A 19657-nucleotide genomic window follows, 5' to 3' on the forward strand; every position below is an offset into this window, starting at 1 on the left:
AAGATGGCCACTGTGAAAAGTAGAAAACAAACAAGTAAGATGCCAGATCTTATTAGTTTCACTGTTCATAGCCTGGCTTGTTTAACAACAAATACATGCAAGTCCCAGAACGTAGGTCTGCTGCATAAAAGCAGCAAGAGCAGTCAGTGTAATCCCACTGGAATTCAAATGATGTGGGATAATTTAAATATTTGACACAGTATTTAACATAATCTCTGTGAAATGACATGCTTTATCTTCTGATAGACAACTTTCCTTGTGATGAAATGGCAATATGTGCACTAAAACATCACTTCTGTCATGCAGCGATCTTGTTTGTATTATCGACCATGCACAAGTAAAGGAGTAAAAGGCTGGCTTAGGAAAAGAGCTTCCACTGTGCGATGCCAAGAAGTACTTCATTTTCAAAATAGGTTCACACGTCACTGTCCATTATTGTCAAGGAATGAAAATTCAAAAGCTTTTGTGCGGCTGGTGAGCAGAGTCCATATACTATAGGACAGCTCAACCTGAGAAATGAAAAAATACTTATGGTAAGAAACCATAAGTGTAAGTCTCTGAGCAACCAGAGACTGCCAGGACAAGGATGTGGCTGGTGAATGACAGTGGTGTGAAGCCCCTGGGAGCACCCCTGCTGTGTGACTGTCACTCCTGCTCAGCCTTCTCGGTGTGTTGGCTGCTAGCACGGTCTCTGCAGTGCACAGTGGCATTTCACTCTTCAAGAACCCATGGCAGGGAAGGTAGATGAAAGGCATATGGGGAAAATGGGTACTTCTTTTCTAATGGGGACATGAAACCGCTCTGCCTAATTCATCCACTTCTGCCAAATGCTCAAATCCAGCTGCCTATCAACCACGCACTGATTGCAGGGCAGGGCCACAGATGGTCCTGTAAACCCCAGAGCCACTCAGTAGGAGCGTGGATACTCAGAACAAAGCCTGAGCAGGCAGGGAGAGGAGCTAGCTGCAAATGTGACCCACAGTGGCAAAGCTCTCCTGAGAGGGAACAGCAGCACTAGGCAGTACAGGGTACTGATAGCTGATTTCCATATGCAGCGTGGGAATTCAACTAGCATTGAATTTAAGAGCTGGTGTGCTCAAACCAGCCTGAACAGCCACTAGCACAACCCTGTTCATGTAAGCTACGTGGCAGTTCACACCACTAATCACACATCTGTTGCTGGAGCTCAGCCTGGGTATGTGAGCCCAATGTTTCACCTTCAGCTCGGGAGAGAGGTGGAATACAGAGTAGGAACAAAACTGGCAACCATGTGGGAATGCAAAAACCCTAAAGGCCCACTAAATTGATACATCAGTAAAAAAGCATGTGAGACAAATGACAGACTACACTTTAAGGTATTTGTTAGGGGATGCCTCCAGTCCTGACACTACAACTGTGGACACACTACTGTGCTCTGTCGGAAATATCAGATGGCTCTGATTCCCTAAAGGAATATGTAAATAAGCAAGTGGATGTGAATAAGCACGCAGGAACAACTACACCACCAAGTAGTCAGCCCTATTTGGAGCAGGGTTTGGGCTAGATGACCTCCTGGGGACCCTCCCAGCCATGGAATAACTGCAGTTATTCCATCGTTGCACGTTTTATCAACACGCTACAAACACATACCCAGAATATGCGTTCTGTAAGGACAGATTTACCCAGATGAAGAACAGTTTCGAGGCTTCCAGTCCCTCCTCCCCCAATACCTCCACCCACCACACCTGTGTCACACCCTTTCCTAGTATAACATGCAGCTTGCCTCCAGCTGTGTGGCTTCCAGAAGCACAGTATGCCTAGGGGGCACAAACCAGTGCAGAGGGGGTGAAACAGAGGAAATTCACTTTTTTCTCAAGCTGAAGCCACACACCATAGGCCAACAATTCCTCTTGGACCACAAAGGAGGGTACACCTCAGGCTATGATCTGATGAGAGACACATGAGGAGTCTCAGAGGAGACCTTATTGCTTTCTCCAGCTACCTGAGAGGAAGTGGTTGGGAGCTGGGGGTTGGCCTCTTCTCACAGGTAACTAAAGATAGAACTGGAGGGAATGGCCTCAAGTTGTGCCAGGGGAGGTTCAGGTCAGAAATGAGGAGACATTTCTTCTCAGAAAGAACAGTCAGGCACTGGGATGAGTTGCCCGGGGAGGTGGTGGAGTCACCTTCCCTGGCGGTGTTCAAGGAAAGGTTGGACGTGGTGCTTAGGGATGTGGTTTAGTGGGTGACACTGGTTGTAGGGGGGTGGTTGGACCAGATGATCTTGGAGGGATTTTCCAACCTTGATGATTCCATGACTCTATGATTCCTCCTTCTCTTCCAGTCATAATCAGGAGTGCATCTATGCATGCTTTGAGTGAAAAGGATACAGAACACATCTTATCTGTAAGCATGAAACTTTCGTACATGAAAACACAAGCAGTTTAAGACTTGGCCCTTTATTTTAAAAAATAAATATGTATACAGCTATAAGAAGCATTTCTGTAATTGTTCTTCAACTCTTCTGTTGCCTTTGGCAGTTTAATACTCCTGTACAAAAAAGGTACAGCAGAAACTGTCATTCTCATTTCTTGCTGATTGCTCCATGTCTTCCGCTAACCCTACAGTGTCTAAGCACTCTTCATTTTGTCAAAAGACTCGTGAGAGCACTGAAGACATTCCTCTTCTGCATGTGATTACTGACTCCTTTCTGAATAACACTGTAGCAGTCTTACTTGACCCTCCTTAAGAATAGCATTGCTAATGCACTGATTTTCCTGTGAAGTCTTTATTTTTCTTAATGTCTTTGCTGCTGAGAGTGGCAAAGATCCATTTCCACTTGGTGAGATTCTCAAAAAGATGTACCTAAACCACAGAGACTCACTTGGTTTCTTTCAGTGCAGGGAGATAAGGACCTCCAGTAAAGGGATTCCTTCATCATCAATGGGACAACACTATCTGGGACACCCAAAAAGCCTGAAGGAAACTATCAGCCCTTTAAATGTGAATAAGACTGAAAATATGAAGCAAGCATCCTCAAAACGTGGGGAAAAAAATGTGTCAGAATGAAAAACAAAAATTCCAAAATTTCACTTACAAGATCATTTTTTTAAGCCTGGACACCCAAGGCTGGCCATAACAGTGCAGATATGTATACCCATGGAGTGGGCAAAAGTCTGTCCATATCAGTGCTTATGGAATGGGCTAATACAAGCCTAGAAGTACCACGAAGATTTTTAGAGAGGTATAAAGAGTTTTGCTTTCAGAAACTGACAACCAAGCATCTTCATTAATTTTCTGTTTATTAACTTACATTTCTATGCCAATGGTGTCATCTTTTGTTATGACTCAGCACATCACAGTTTCCAAAAATGGATGTAAAAGAGATGACTTTATAAGAAACATTTTGATTTGTATCAACTCTTATTTGGTTTATTAAGCTTAAATGTATAGCATTTGCTGATAAGCCACTGAAATATCTGTTTGAGAAATGTAGGGAACTGTTAGGGAAATGTAGGAAAAAACTAATCTGAGGAGAAAACGTTGACCAGAACATGGTGAATTCAAAGGAATCCAACAGCAACAGCATGGTGCTTGAAATATTTGCTGATATGGTTTAGTGGAGGACTTGTTAGTGTTAGGTCAGAGGTTGGACTAGCTGATCCTGGAGGTCTCTTCCAACCTAGACGATTCTGTGATTCTGCTAAGTGTCTTAACCCAAAGCCTACCAGAGGCAACGGGATTCTTTGAGCTAAACCACGTTATTTGTTCTGCTGTAGTGTATGGGGAACTGGAAGAAAGGTGTTACGTGCAAAGGAGCTATGGAGCCACAGCTCTAGGAAAATATTTTGGCGTCTAGAGGACTGTGGTTTTGGTCTTGCTAAAAGCTGTGCCAGCCCTGGCTGGAGCCTCTGGCAAGACGCTTTTTCCAGCATCCATGGGGAGGCCCTGAATCACTGAAGCTGCACCTACCAGAGGAAGTGCCAGGGGCTGCCAGCTGACCAGCAGTCACGGATTTTTGACGATAAATTCACTCCTGCTTGCACCAGCTCACGTACCCAGGGGCAGACGTGACAACCGTGTATTCGCCTCACACAGGAGTGGCCCTGAGCGCCCGCCTCGAGCTTTTCCTTTACCGTTGGTGGCTTTGTTCGCTTGCTTGTGTTAACCAGCGATCCACCCAGCGCCCGCTCCCCTCATCCCAGGGGGCTGCCCCCCGAAGGCCCGCGGGCAGGGGCCCCGCGGGCGCTGCCTCCCCAGCGCCCCTGAGGGCGGCCGCGTCCCGCCCGCCCCGGCGGCCCCTCGCCGCCTCCCTCGCTCCTCCCTGCCGCGCCGCCGCCTCCCCGCCCGCCGCCTCCCCGCCCGCTGTGCAGAGCCGGGGCATGGCGAGCCAGCGCTGCTTCGCCAACCGCTTCGATGACTACCAGGGGGCGGCGGCGGGGGCGGCGGGGCCGGATGCGGAGGCGGCCGTGCCGCTGGTGACCGCCACCATCGAGCGCATCCTTCGGGAGCTGCCCCCCCTGGGGGGCAGCTGCCAGGGCGGGCTGTACGGCGGGGTGGCCGGCGTGGCCTACATGCTGTACCACGTCGCGCAGTGCCCGCTCTTCGCCCCGTCGCGGGACGCCTACCTGCGGGCGGCTCGCCGCCTGGTGGACGCCTGCCTGCGAGCCCAGGAGCGGGGCGGCGGCGAGGCCGATACCCGCGCCGCCTTCTTGCTGGGAGGCGCCGGGGTCTACGCGGTGGCCGCGCTGGTCTACCGAGCCCTGGGGCTGCCCGACTTCGCCCGGCCGCTGGGCAAGTTTCGGGAGCTGAGCGAGGTGTGCGCCCCGCTCTCCTTCCTCGAGTGCGGCTCCGACGAGCTCTTCGTCGGCCGCGCCGGGTACCTGTGCGCCGCCCTGGTGCTGAAGCAGCGGCTGGGCATGGAGGTAAGGGCCCGGGGAGCGAGCACCGGGGTTAACGGCACCGGGGCTGGAGGCTGCCGGCGCGGTGGGTAGCGCGGTGTGTGCGCGGTGTTCGTCAGGTTTGGGTCCCTCGCCCCGCGTTAGGTCCGCTCCGCGCTCCCTCTGTCAGCCCCCGGTTCGCGGGTTGGTGTGCTGCTGGCTCTGCTTCCTCCCGGGAGAGCTGTAAACGAAAAAATGGTTGTGTTATCCATCAACATATCCAAACTTTTCATTCCAACACCATTTTCGATGAAAGTTTTGTAGATGCGGCAGGACCGGTCTGAGGGGATGATGGCTCCTCACAGAGGTATAAGCCACCTTTGTAGCTCAGCTTGCACTGGGGGACCGTGTCCCGGTACCTATATCCTATATATCTGGTGTTACTGTGACATACCAGCTCTATGAGATCGCACCCTGGACCCCGCTGCTTCATTTATTTCCCCCTTTTCTTTGTTTTGCACCCTTGAGAGCAATCGCTGAACAGTCCTTGCGCTTGGGAGAGCAGGTGCAACCTCCTGAAGCCTTCTAGCGGGCAAAGCAAAGAAGGGGAAAAGCTCTCCCTCTTTGCTTGCTTGCTGAAAAATTATACTTTGCAGCTGGAAAGAGTTAAATTTCCCCACAGGTGAGCACAGGTGTGCACATATGGTGGAATCCCTCTGGCAGGTGAGTTAAGGACAACCGTAGGGGCTCTATTTTGCCATGGTTGCAGTAAGACGTAGTCTGTGTCCCCTTGCGGATGTTTCAATCAGTTACTTACACATCCTTCCGTAGTATTATTTATTCTGTCACCACCCTGTAATTTTAAATGTTCAGTGAAAGAAATAAATCAAAATGTTTTAAACTGTTAAGTATTAATAAAAGTTTCATTTTTTACTTTTAAATAAAATATTGTGCTCCTTAAGTGAGCAAGATGATAATGATCAGTAGCCTGTGTACCCGTGCTTTAGCAAAATTTGGGTGTGCTGATAAAAATTCCCTTCCTAATACAGGGTTATTTTAATTAGTGCATTGCCAAACCGGATCCTGCATCTTTTAACAAATGAGGAGAGGGATGCCCAGAGAGAGTGCATGCTTTTTTTTTTTTTTTTACCCAAGGTCAAACAGAAGGCCAGGTACATCCCAGAATAGAAGCGACGCCTTGTGATTCTAACTGCTGGAAAATGCTACCTCCTGTAATTTGATTGTGCACAGTCTCACATGGCTCATTGCAGCATGTTTTCTTGTGGCCCACGTTCTTCTTCTGATGCTGCTGCGCAAATATTTCTAACACAAAGTGAAATCCATTCACATTGAAATTTGGCCATTGCTGCCCATATGGGTATTTATTCCTCTGAATAAGTCAAATTGTAACCTACATATGAGAAATCGATTGCCCTTGAAGAAAGGCTTTTTGAGCAAATTTTACAATTACTGTTGTGGGTTTGGTTTTTATCTTTTCCGGGCAGGGCAGGAAGGGGACTGCTTTATTTCAGTCAATACTAATTTAGCTCAGCTGCTGTGCTGTGATGTTTTGGTCCTTGCTAAACTGTTTCAGGGTTTTAAGGCTTCACATATTCTTAAGAAAGTTGACCGACTGTCCTGAAAGGAGCTGTCAGTTGAATAACGTTGCCCTCCTGTGAAGAAGGCATTTGCATTCTGCTGGTTTTCAGACTTCTAGGCTAATACAGCATTTTTCCCCAATGAATTAATTGTGAGATTTTGCATGAGTAAGGATTACTCAGGCAAGAATTAAGAGGAGCTGACCTTCTTGATGTAGAAGACACCGTGCGTTAGGAAGGATGGTTGTTTTCATCCTTTCTTTAATCTCTATTATGTTGTAATCAGTACTTTGCAGAGAGAGAGAGGTGAAATGTTGTTCCTGCAGAAACAACACATCATTTGTACAAGGTAGGCATAGATAAGGTGCATGTACTTGAGCAGTCCTTAGCCCCTGTGTTTTCACTGTTAAGGGGAAATTTTGTTTCTGCTCTGTCTTCACCAGGTGGCTCTTTTTCTGATGTTTCCAGTGTTGCTTCATTATGCATTCTTTGGGAAATCCGTCAGTTCTTCTTTCAATTCAGCTCACTGAGTCTGTTTGCTCGTGCAAACAGCAGTAAGAGACCATTAAAATGGTGGTCTTGCCCCCCTGTTCAGACAGTATTTTATCCTCTCCTCATGGTTTCTCAGCGATGTTTCTGTCCCATTTCATGGCCGATGGAGCATGGTGTGCCTCAGCAGTTGCAGTGCCTCCGGCAATGTCACTGTCAGATGACGGAGGAGAAGGTACAGAAGTTCAAGCGGCTTCTTGCATCACCATCTGCTAGGATGTTACGGCCTTTTAGCGCAGCTCAGGGTTTCTTTCAGTAACTGGCTGGACCGATGGGCCTGACTGACGTTCACTAACTGGGTTGCAGCAAGAAAGGCAGTGACCAACAGCACTACATACCACTGAGGAGGCAAAACTGCATCACCGCCTGATGGTGTGGTTTCAGTCGAGAAGCAGGAGCAGCAGTTTTGAAAGACATCGTGAGCATCATAAGAGTTTACCCACCACGTGTGGGTAACCTTTCTATCTCTGTAGCAGAGAGGTGCCTCGGGTTCTTTTTCAGACAAATGAGATGCTATGACATGTAGTGCCTGGGAACTGACAGGTCCAGCCAGTGTATTTCTGGGGGAGAATGAAAATTATTTTTCATTCATATCCTCATATTTTTCATTCATATCCTCAGATGTCTCTGGATGCCGTTACTTGTTCCTCGGTGTCTTCCTTCTACCTAGCGTTTCAACACTATTGTATGTTACTTCTCTATTAGAAAAAGAGAAATTATGAGAGGAAGGAGCTTCCTAAATCCTGCCTAGAACGTGTTCCTTTAGGACTTTTAAAAGCACAATGTAAGATTATTCATGCTGAACATGTTGTTTATGAAAGACACTCGATGGATTGGTCTTACAAAGGGGGGATCTGCAAAATACCCACTGAAGAGGTGCACCCCCGAGTTCAAGGTACCTATGTTGGGCTTTTTATCCAACCCATGCCTGAAATGGAAGGGTTGTCCTTTGAGGTGAGATTTTATTCCCTTTCTATACCCATTAAAGTCATCTATGGAAGAATTTGCCTGTTTATCTGAAATGTGGTGTTTGTAATGTTAAACACTGTGATGCTAGCTGGAGCTCTACTGATTTCATTATTTCATTTTACACAGGCCACTACACAGCCAGGATGTCAGATTTTGCCATAGAGGATTTAAATGAGATACCAGTAAAGATTTTTTTAAAAAAAGCTTTTGATCCTAGCCAGCTTCTTGAAAATGTACATTTTTCTGTCCATGCTTTCCCAAGCCTCACTGGACAGATTTTGCATTAATTTGCTTAAATTGATGAATTTCAACCGGCAGTTGAAAATGGGAGTTTTCTAAAATAAAAAGTGAAACAAAAGGAATTATTTAAACCTGGATTTGTTTAGAAAGCATTCTGAAATGGTTTGGGTCTACATTTCAGAACCACTCCATTTCTCTTCAGCAAGGCAACACAAATCTTTATTTTTAAGCAGCCTTCAAATCCAGAGATCGGGGCACCTCAATAATGGCCACCAGAAATCAGCTCAACATGGTAGGAGATGAATATCCAATTGCAGAGGTAAAGCAGAGGTTTTAAAATGTTGAATTTCAAGCACGTTGTTTAACTGCCAGTAAATAGTGCTGTAGTAAAGAGGTTTTGGTGGGGATCCTGCCAGGGCAGGAGATTTGATTGATGCAGGTTTGACAGTGCACAGACATTTTATGTTCTGTTGCAGAAATACGGATTTCAAAAGCTTATGGCTAAAGAGTGGTAGTAATCTGCCATTGTCTGCTAAAAATAATTTTATACAAAGGCAGTGTCAGATATCTCTGCACTTTTTTGTGCTGTTGGAAAATTGCTTCCCAGTGTAGCATCATCTTTTTTTTGCTGAAATAGCAACCCAAGCTGTAATACTGACATTACAATATTTGTGTTTAATAAAAAAAAAAACCACATATCCAGAGGAGTTTCTTATATCCAAAATAGATCCTTACTTTGCCATCTTCCTTCAAACTCCTTTAAATTTCAAAGTTAGCAAAGTTTAAATTTCAAAGTTAACTTCTAAGCCTTGACGGTTCAGTCATCATGCTCATCATCGCCATGGAGTGCTTTCAGGTCACCCCTTGGAGTCTGTCAGCACCTCTCCTTGGCCTGCGGGAAGCGGAGGTATTGAGTGCACGGTGTCTTTGCCCTCTGCAGAGCTGCCTCTGATGTGCTCCTAGCGTGAGTAATGGGGTCTGAAGAGTAAAATAAAGCAATCAGAATGAGGGCGTTTTTCTAGAAAAGGTGCTGTGTCCATTCTGCTGAGTGCATGCAGTGGCTGAATCTCCCGAAGCACCCAGAGCCGCCTAGGGATTTCGATCAGCAAACCAGGGCCAGCAGAGGCGCAGGGCTTGGGGTGGAAGCTGGTGATCTTCAAAGTGTGTGTTATGGACAGTTTGCTAGCAGTCTGCAAGAAGTTTCTCATTCTCGTTGCGTGATATTTTTCAAAATTTTTTATGTTGTATTTTATGTCTATGTCGTATATGCTATTATAATTGTGTTTCCACAGAGAGCTATACTTGACATTTATGTTTTTCTCCATGACAGAGGCTAATAGTGATTTTTTGGCTTTCTTCTGACAAAAGACCAGGTGACACAGTTAATTGCAAGGGTGAGGTGTCAGGCAGCACTGAATGACACAGCAGAAGGAGTGTGTGTGGGTAACGTGTGAGGGGGGGGAGTATGGAAAGGCAGAGAAACAGTAGAGGCATGGGAAAAAAATGACATTTCACAGAAACTGAATGGAGAGGAGAAAAAAGAGTCAATTAAAAATATTAAAAAGCAAAGGAGATAAAATACTAGCAGAATGTAAAAACCGAAGTCTGAAGAGGAGTAGAACTCAAAGATGAATGGGATAAGAAAAAGCAAGAAATAGCTTGGGCCCTGGAGCAGGGGAGATTTAAAACTGAAAGTAAAAACCAAACAAACAAACAAAACCAGTTTATCTGGTAAACTGTTGTGGTTTTGATGGATAATGTACTCAATTTAGAAGACAAGCATACAACGGAAGAGTATGGACAGGGAGAAAATGGATTATGGAGGGGGTCAATGACTAATCACTGCATTAGGTTGAGGAAACATACTTTTTTTGTCTGTGTGGTTTTTGCTTGTCACTCTTCTGTTACTTCATTCTCTTTGCATAAGCACACACACTTACAGAAATAGCTGTCATCTAATTCAGCACTTGCAAATTCAGAACACAACATTATGTCTTATACCATGATTTCTTTCTGTAACGAATAACTGAGATAACTACCTGATGCCTGGAAGCAAATACGGACATGTTCGTGGATATTCCTCTATTTGCTTCTAGCACTTAAATTCTCTTACTACATGCACATAGTATCATAAATTACTGTGTAACCTGAAGAGTAATTCTGTTAGGAAACCTTATTTACAAGACTAAAGACATAGAAAAATGAAAGACTGAGCTTCTAGTGAGAGAAGAAAGGAGCTCCAGGCTAACAACACCAATGAAGAAGTATCATCCTCTGCACTTTACAGCACTGAGATTAAGGGATAAAATTAAGCCTTGCATTTCTTGATAGTCATTTAGTACACGTTGTTAAAATATTAGGTGTGTGTATAAATCACAGCACAGCTGTGCACCACAACTAGCTGGGCTCAGGTGTAGAAACCATCCCTTTCTCTCCTTCCTCCACTAAGTCGATAGACCCTCTTTTTTCTGTTAATTAATTTCTCTCCGTTAATTCAGCTGGACAGTCTTAAAATGGACCTAGCACCCTATTGACAGCCTATGTAAAGATTGCAGAGCAGATGTCCTGTGGTTGTGGATGCTCAGCCAGTAAGCCACTACCCTCAGCCTTGCCTCCAGGCAGCAGAGGAGCTCTATGTATAAAGGAGCTGGAGGCAATTAAAACATCTGAGTCCCATGGGCCTGCTCTGCTGCTGCAGGAGCATCCTAGCACAGCATTGCGTACGGCATTCGTTAAAAATTGGGGTCTTGTCAGCTAACTTCAATATCCCCTCCTCCTCCCCCCCCCCCCCTTTTTTAATCAAAATTCAATATATGCAGTCAGGTCACCATTTTTGCTCAGGCATTATGTCAAGATGCCTCTGTCTTGTGTCTGTCATGCAGTTCTTTGACTATTGACAAGAATTAGATTAGCACTGTGTGATGTTGTGTAACCTTCTGTCCACTCCGTTATGGCAGAGCTCAGCTAAATACAGTCAAAACCAATTATTCCTTATCTACGTTGTAGGATTATTTTCAAGTGATAGTGAGCTGCTTAATTTTTTTCAAGGAGTAGGAAGGCAAAATAATTGAAATAGGTATTTCGTTCCAGGCAAACATGATCAGAAGTGTCTTAATAGCAGTCCAAGCTGTTGCTGAGTCATTTCGTGTTTCTCAGATTGGTGTATTTTGATGTGTGAGAACAGAAACATAAATCTATTTTTGCCACAGTTTGGCATTCCTGAATTCTTCATTTTAAAGGCTTAATATCTCTTGTAGAAGACTGGTGTAGCACGAGTGAGATGGAATGGATATCAGCATTGAATGGTCCAGGAAAAAAGAATTATGCCAGATAGAGAGACCCGGTTGTCCAAGGCATTTGGTTATTTTGTGTGGCTAATTCTTTTCTTCACAGAATACTTCTGTCCTCTCATTGGTGCATTTTTATTTATTTTTTATTTCATGTAGAATAATAAATTGTTAGTAATGTAATTGGGGATGGTGAGTTGGGAGCGTACTCATCCAATTCAGATTTCGGCGTCAGGGAAGTGGAAGCTGCTCTTCCTGATGTGTGTGCCTGGGGCTAGCAGCAGCACAGGACAGTCGTTTAAGCAGCTCTCCACTGATGAGTCAGTGCATAACTTACTGGAATGTGGTGGGTATTGCAGATTCTGTATGGCAATTTTGCATAATTTGTCTGCTCAGTCTTGACAGTGATAACACAGAACCAAAGAACTGGTGGCGACCTTGAGGGGTGGCTTAGGCTGTCGCCTGGCCCCCAAGCAGGTTTACCCATGCCTGTGTCATTTCTGACAGCCTCTCTCCAACCTGTTCCAAATATCTGATAGTGGTGGAGGTTCTGCAGTCTGCCCTGGCTGTCAGAGGCACTATTTTGTTACCTTGCTTATTGGAAAGTCTAGCCTAATGCTTAATCTGAGTCTTGCTGTAATTCAAGCCTGATATTCCTTGTCCTCTCCATTGAGAAACACTAAGGAAAGTTTATTCTGCTCCTCTTTACAGCAGCCCTTCATATATTTCAGGAGTGCTTCTATTTCTGCCCATAATCTTTTCTTCTCTAAACAAACCATCCTGTTCCTCCTAATCTTCCCACGTGCATCATGTTTTCTACACCTCTAGTCATTCCCATGTGCTCTGCCAGACTCCCTCCAGCTTTTCCTGAAGAGTGACAGAAGCTGGACATGTAGTTCTGGCACAGCTCTTTCTAACTGAGCAGAGATTTAACTTTGTGTTTCTTCCAGGTCGTGTTTCTATTTATACAGCTCAGTAAGGTGTTTGCATCTTGCACCAGCATGACACTGACTCACATCCATCTCATGACCTGCTATAATCCAGCAGACTTTTAATAGGTTGCTGCTATGTGGATGGGTATTCAGTAGGACCACTGAATAAGCGAAGCAGGTAGGAGGTCAAGTAAAGTCAGGGAATCACCAAGACACAGAAGTTGTGCTGTAATAAGCAAAGTGAGAAGTTTCTTTAACTACAGGGGGGTCGTTTCATTAATATCAAATAGATAATCTCTTTTCCTTTGTTCTCTGAACAAAAATGGAAGTATGTTACTCAATGCTGTAATACTAGAAGTACCATCACATATTCAGGGGACATCAGGCAGTGGTGAGGTTTCCTTCTGGAAGTAAAGTTTTGAAAATATATTTCAGAGACCCATATTAAGTCATTATTTAGTCCACATTAGAAATCAAGGAATAAATGAAATATGAAGAAGTGTCTGGAATTTAAACTTACTCTGCTCTCGTGATTTGCTTTTGTTGCTAATGTAGATATAAAGCGCCATATTATCTTGCATCTTTTGTCTTTGGTGAGGACTGTTTTGTATATTCTTAGATTCACCAGCAGCATGAGTCAATGGAAATCTATCCTTTTATTTGGATAAAAGTTTCTTATAGCTTCATCCAGCATCACCAAAGGTGTTTTGGCTCACCAGAAATGTGTTCTAACAAAAGCAGAGATTGTCTTGTAGTAAAATAATACTGTAGTCGGGTTGGAAGCATCACCCTTGCTGCAGATGTTCATAGTATTTTAAGCTTGCCACTTTCTCTAGGTTCTTCATTTCTTTGGAAAGCTGACTTTGGATCTCTAGGTATTTCTATTTGCCAGCTTTGAAAAGGCTAACCTTACACTTTGTTGTTTCAGTTTTCTCAGGCTAAACCACAGATAGATTAGTCAAAATTGCATTTATAATAGCAATGGCCCCCAAGATACACATTTCACGCGTACCTGTTTAAATGTGATCAGAAATAAGATAGTCAAATATGTACTCGGTGAAAATTCTTTGCACTAGAACAGCAAAACAAACTTCTTCAGACCCTTTAAGTAAATATTGATTTGTTTGTTCTTGGTCTTGCAGAGCTGAATCAATCATGAGCGTGCTTATGCCAGGCTGCTGTTTGCATACATACACGTTTTTGATAATGCCAGCAAAAATGTCTGGGAATGATGCTTATGTACTTCTACAAATCCAGAAGACAAAATGTAGATGGAGTCATAGTAGGAATGCATTCATATTTTGATTTTGTTATCTAAGAACTACAGAACTGTCAGCTTATTTTGGTAAACAATATTGTGAGGTAAATGTTAACAAAAACCAACACAGGTAAGATGATTCAAATTCAGAGTTGAATCTGAAAATCTTTGGAGGGGTAAAATCCCCACAAGTGGCTGAGCAGTGTAATGACATGTATTCACTTATATTTGGATTTGGCTCAGAGGCGTAGAGTCACAGCATGGCCAGGACTGGAAGGTGCCTCTGAAGATGTTCTGGTCCAACCCCATGCTCAGAGCAGGTTGCTTAGGGCCATGTCCAGCTGGATTTTGAAGATCTCCAGAGATGGGAGACTCCACAACGTCTCTGGGCAACCTGTTCCTGTGTTTGACCACCCTCACAGCAGAAAAGCTCTCTCTCGTATTTTGGCAGAATTTTCTGCCACTGGGTCCCACTGGGAAGAGCCTGGCTCTGCCTTCCCTACTGCCTCCCCTCAGGTGTTTACACCCATTGATAAGATCTCCTTTGAGCCTTCTCTTCTCTAGGCTAAATAATCCCTGAGCTAGTATGTGGAAAGCACCTGTTGAGGGGCAGAAAAATTCAATTTTAAGTACAAATTGCAGTCATTCCTGCCTCTTTCCCCACTACCAGGTTCTCATCACTATTGCACCTACTCTGACTTCCTCTATGGACTTCGGTGGGCAAAGCCTTGCAGTTTCTTCAGTCATGTCCGATCCCCTGCAGCTGTCAGCAGGGAAGATCCTGCGTGAAGTCCAAAAAGGTCAAAAACAGCCATTCAGCACCACAAGCTGCCATGCAGCCTTTAATACCAGTCACGTCCCTCCTTGTCAATCTCAGCTGTATCAAGGAAAGACAAACTCTTCTGCCAGCAGCTAAATATTAAGGTTGACAAAATTATTATCAGTTCTTCCAGGTAATTGAGCAGAAATAGCTGCCCAGGCCGTCCTCTCTCATGTCACACAGTTACTCTATAGAGCTGCTGAGAATAATCATGTAAAACGGCGAATCTGGTGGCAGAGAAGTGTGGCACTGAGTGCTCCCAGGGCAGCGATCACACAATGTAGCCTGTGGCATGAGGTAACAGTGATTGCCATTAGTTAACTACACAGCGCTTTGACATCTTCAAATGCAAGGTAACAGCTAAGTGCGGGGAATGCTTGTTAATTTTTGTTGGCGGTGGGATGGTTTGCCTTACGGGTGCTGATCCTCGTACTCTTTTCCTGGTGAAGTTTGAACCACGTCCATGTCTTGCGGCACAGCGGAGTTGTACTCCCAGAGTGTGCAGTACGTGCAGTCACAATGGAGAAGAAGTTGCACAAAGGGAAAATTGGTAGCATTTCCTAATTTTATTACAGCATCAAATGGCAACCTTTTAACAAGGAGAAAAATGCAGATCTTGTTACTTCCCAGCTTAGTTATGTTTTTGAAGAGCATGGTATTCCACACTTCCTCAGAGTAATCCCATGACCCTCACTCTGCCCTTCAAGAATAGCAGTATTGAATTAGAAGCAATTGGCTGTATCTGATGTATGGCCAGAATTGCATTTGGATTTGTGGGCGTATTGCCAGGCAATGCCACTGGAAGCTCTTAGGCTACTGTCTTCTTTTTCAGAACTGTCTTGTCAATGTGCCTGGGAAAATCTGGGAGCCAGCACGGAGATCACCAGGACTTTTACTACCTCAGTCAGTTCCTATGGTCTGAGAGCAGGGCAAAATTCAGATGACTCAGAGGACTTGATCACCTTCATCTGGTTTTCCTCCATTACATTGTCAGCATTCTTCTTGTAGTTTCAGCTGATACTTCTACTCAGCGGCTTACTGGCGTGGCACAAATTGCAGATCATCACAGAAAGTAAAAGTGGCGTGAGGCCAGCGTGGAGTTCTCTAGAATTACCTTTGCTTGAAAGCAGTGCTGATGCTGCTTTGAAGCGATCCATTTATGCTTCAATTAGCCAGTGAATTATCCTATTGTGTGGTTTAACTCATTTAACTAATTTTGCAGGTAGCAGTGTTTTTCCTCAACAGCAAATATTTAGACATACTTCTAGATGTCACATGCCTCATAAATATCTACATAACTGGACTATGCGTGTAAAGCAGCATGACTCAGAAGAACAAAGAGGTCTTGTGAGACAAACAAGATCTCTTGTTGTAAATAACAGAATTATAAAATTAGTGGCTGATGAAAGAGCAGTAGCCAATACCCTGTTTGCATTTGAATAAAGGTTTTGATACAGTGTTAAATATAATCTTCCTTGAAAACTTAATATATGCTGACTTGGATGGGGACATTGAAAATTTAGAGTTGGCTGAAAGACCACAAGCAAAGCTAATCATAAATGCTAATAAAAGGCTGATGTAGGAACCAGCCTTATGTATTATCTTCATTAATGATCCAGAAGAGGCAGCTTACTGGATAAGAATTGCTTTGGCTCCTAAACTGACAGAAGTGCCAAATACTGTATGCAGGAAGAAGGAAGGTATGAAAACAGTTCAAGAGATTTAAAAAATGAGCTAAAAGAAGGTTTATTTTTAGCAGTACAAGTACATGTATCTGGGGAGAATTATCTGTAATACTTATCCTCTCTGCTAGGAAGAAGCTGAGATTGAAGTAAGCTGAACATGACAGGGCTTGAGTTACTCATGTACTCAGTTGAAGTGGTTGTGTTGGCATACTGTCTGCACGGCTGTCGCATCTCCGTTTGTACATCTGGATGAACCTGCGTAGCACTTTTGTGTAAATCAACATCTTGTTGCTTTGCATTTATTCTGCATAGGAATGAACAACTAGTACAAGTGAAAAGTCATAACCAGTCCTAACAGAGGTGAACACAGTAGGGCATCAGGAAGGCCAGTGAAATTTTGGACTGCCCACACAGATTTACCACCCTACAGAGGCATTATGGGTTTGCTCCTTGTGATTCTGTGGGTCTTCCCATTGCCTAAAACCCACCCTGGATGCCAAGACCCAAAAGATTTGTAGTCAGAATGTTCCCCTGCTGCTGACTAAGGTTGGATGTGCCTAAATGTGCAAGGCACCCATTTTATGTGCTTAAACTCTCCTGGGCATCTTTTGATAGGCATGCAAATCCCAAGTGCTGCACTGAGGGGCACTTCAGCCCTGACAGAATTTATCAGCCACTGCATCACTGACAGTCTGTGCAGCTCTAGTACAGATTTACAGTGCTGTCTTTTCTCCATGGTGTTAAAGCACCAGCTTCCAGTTGCCCTCACACAGTAGTGGCATTGTGCATTCAGTCTCACCTGCTGTAACTACATCCTCTCCTCTACATCCTGCAAAGGAGGCTGTTGGGCTGCAGCCCTGAACAGCAGCTAGGGCACACATCCCACCTAGCTCCCGTCTCCTCGTTGCAGTGTCTCCCAATGTGCAAGAGGTGCTCTTCTCACAGAAACCCAGGTAGGGTCTGGCCTGGTGTGGGGTAAAAGCAAACTAAGCATCTTACCTTTTCCCACTAGCAAGGGCAGGATGCAATCATCTCTGGTTACCCTTACAGGTTTTAAGACCAAATTGGACTCGGAGGAAATCACAGTCTGAGTGGAGGCTGTAGTCTCTTCCTTCCTATACAGAATGACCTTGAGATTTCATCACTAACTTCAAATTCACATCCCTTCTTTTTCTGACATGGTGCACGAATTGAAGCTGACACCTCTAAGCTGAGTGTGCTGATTGCTAGAGCAAGTATCCCTTATTGCAGCTCTGATTGAAATTACTTATCTAAAGTAGTCAGATATTCTTTAGGGCAGTGCTTGGAGGGAAATGCCCCGAACTCCAGCTTCCAAAGTCATTCTGTGTCCCAGTCACCCAAAGTGTAAGCACAGAGAGAATCTGTTCCTGCATGGCAGAGGCACACTAATTGCAGAAGAGCTTTGAGCAACAGTTTGCAAACTGTGTTGCGTACAGCACAACATGGACATTGTCCAAGCAGTCAAATGCTTCCTCTTGCTTGCAGTGAGGAGCTGGCAACATTTTCATGGGAGTACACAAACGTTTTTTTTTTCTCTTCAGGATTTTTTTCTAGTGATCCATCTGGTTTGATGTCTTGTACCAGTACTAGGTGGCTCAGAGTAGATGAACAAATCATTGTGAAAGGCAATTTTGAAATATGTTGCCTGTAACATTACTAACCTGCATTTTGTCAGAACTGGCTTTATGCTCTGAAGAACAAGGATTTACCTTTCTTTTTACATTGTTGTGTTGAGTTCTGAGAGTTGATTCCCTGAAGTAGCCCTGTAACAGATATCAGGCCTAAATGTTCTTACAGTGTAAGATTTGATTATTTGAAATGTGATAAAATGTTTATTTAAACAATATTCCAAAGAACTGTCATTTAATTCAGTCGGAGGGGTGGGGCACTCCTTGCAGGTAACCAAAAAATCTGTTAAAAAATTATCCCCTTAGTTACACAGCAGTTCAGCGAGTTTGTTAAATCCACGGTGCACGTGGACTCAGCTAAATTTGGCAGGAATAAATTCCCTAGCTTATTTGAATCTTAGGGGAACAGAGAAATATTTAGTCTTTTAATTTGCTGGTTATCATAAGCTATAATGTTTTTTTTTCTTATGCTGAAAGATAAAATAACTTCTTGTGTTCTTTATCACATTAATTACGTCCTGTCCAGAAAATGAATGGCAGCCTTTTGAGCTTCACTTCTTAGAAGAATCTCTTATTTGTCTCTAAAATATGTTTCTGCTTGATATATATACATGTATTTTTGATAGTGAGAGAACAGACATGGAAAAATACCAGGAGAAAGAACCAAACAGTGGCTGATAAAGTAGCTTTTTCATAACTATTTCAGTATTTCATGCTTCTTAACAGTTTTTGTTTGCTTTTTACAGTGATGCAGTACACTTAGGAGAGATTTTAACCAAGCAGTTCACAGCACTATGGAAACTGTCACATACAGCTTCAGACCTACTCTTCCGTGACTATAAGAGTTTTTAGGTCAAGGACTCCTCTAAGGTATTAAACTGTTACCACTGTGCAGGTATTGTGCAGCCACTATTATGGCGTTTTGTGCATCCATACGTAGCATCTTAATATGTAAAACCAAGCTTTCCTTTGTTGTAAATGAAAAATAAAATAAAATTGAAAGCATTGCACTTGGGAGCCTTTAACTGTGGCTGCAACCGTGTTCTCTTTCTTGAACCTTAATTTGAAACAGATGAAAAAAATAATATTATTGTGGTCTTTTGTGCTTCTGTAGATCACCTCTCTAAATTTAGCACAGTAACAAGCCATAAAGTCTTCTATGGGTAGTTTGCCAAATGCTACCTTCTGTAGCAGAATTCATTAGCAATGAGCACTATTGGTTGTGAGTCGGGAGCAAAATAATTGGTGTTTCGGTTGGGGCAGAAGAGTATGAAATGGAGTGCTCTGCTTTAGTAGCTCTGTCCTCTGAGCTACTAGCCTCTCGCATGACTTTTTTTTCTGGGGGGGAGGAATTCTGCCATGAGAAGTTGAGGAGGCCTATCTGTTCTCCACTCCATTCACTAAGCCTGTGCATGAAGTATGTTCACTTGTATAGAAGGAGGGCCCAAACATTTGGATTGGGAATGTATTAGGAATTGATCCCTGGGGAAGGTAAGAGGACTATATGAAGATGAAAGGTGAGGAATTCAGTGCCTTTAACACAAAGAGAAAAAAACATAAGGCTAAATAATAATTTATAGTATGAAGTCTCCATCTTCCAGTGTTTCAAATGTACACAGCATTTTTTGTGAGTTGCAACCATGTAAACAAAGCTAAACAAAACACCGAGGAAGACAAAAAACTAAAAAGGAGGAACGAGTAACATTTAATATCCAGCAGCATGCTTCATATTCCTAAATAACTGCATGTGCAGTTGCTTACTTGTTATATTTGATTATTTGAAAAGTGATAAAATGTTTTTGACAGGTATACTC

At 43.7% G+C, this 19657-nt stretch overlaps 1 protein-coding gene and 1 long non-coding RNA gene across 2 annotated transcripts in view; both read left to right on the forward strand.

The window, feature by feature from the left end:
* The first annotated feature begins 1786 nt into the window (after nucleotides 1-1786).
* On the forward strand, nucleotides 1787-3591 carry LOC106015338 (uncharacterized). The gene is made up of 3 exons (XR_001187295.5): nucleotides 1787-2026; nucleotides 2321-2382; nucleotides 2875-3591. It is a non-coding gene; the product is annotated as an uncharacterized lncRNA (long non-coding RNA).
* A 721-nt stretch (nucleotides 3592-4312) lies between these two features.
* LANCL3 (LanC like family member 3) overlaps nucleotides 4313-19657 on the forward strand; it is a 36617-nt gene continuing 21272 nt past the window's right edge. Inside the window, exon 1 of the mRNA XM_021268723.4 lies at nucleotides 4313-4901. Within this exon, the coding sequence (XP_021124398.3) occupies nucleotides 4359-4901 (543 nt within the window). The 5' untranslated portion in view covers nucleotides 4313-4358. The remainder of the gene's footprint in view (nucleotides 4902-19657) is intronic.

Source organism: Anas platyrhynchos, chromosome 1 (genome assembly GCF_047663525.1).
Source record: "Anas platyrhynchos isolate ZD024472 breed Pekin duck chromosome 1, IASCAAS_PekinDuck_T2T, whole genome shotgun sequence".
In the NCBI taxonomy this organism is placed as follows: domain Eukaryota; kingdom Metazoa; phylum Chordata; class Aves; order Anseriformes; family Anatidae; genus Anas; species Anas platyrhynchos.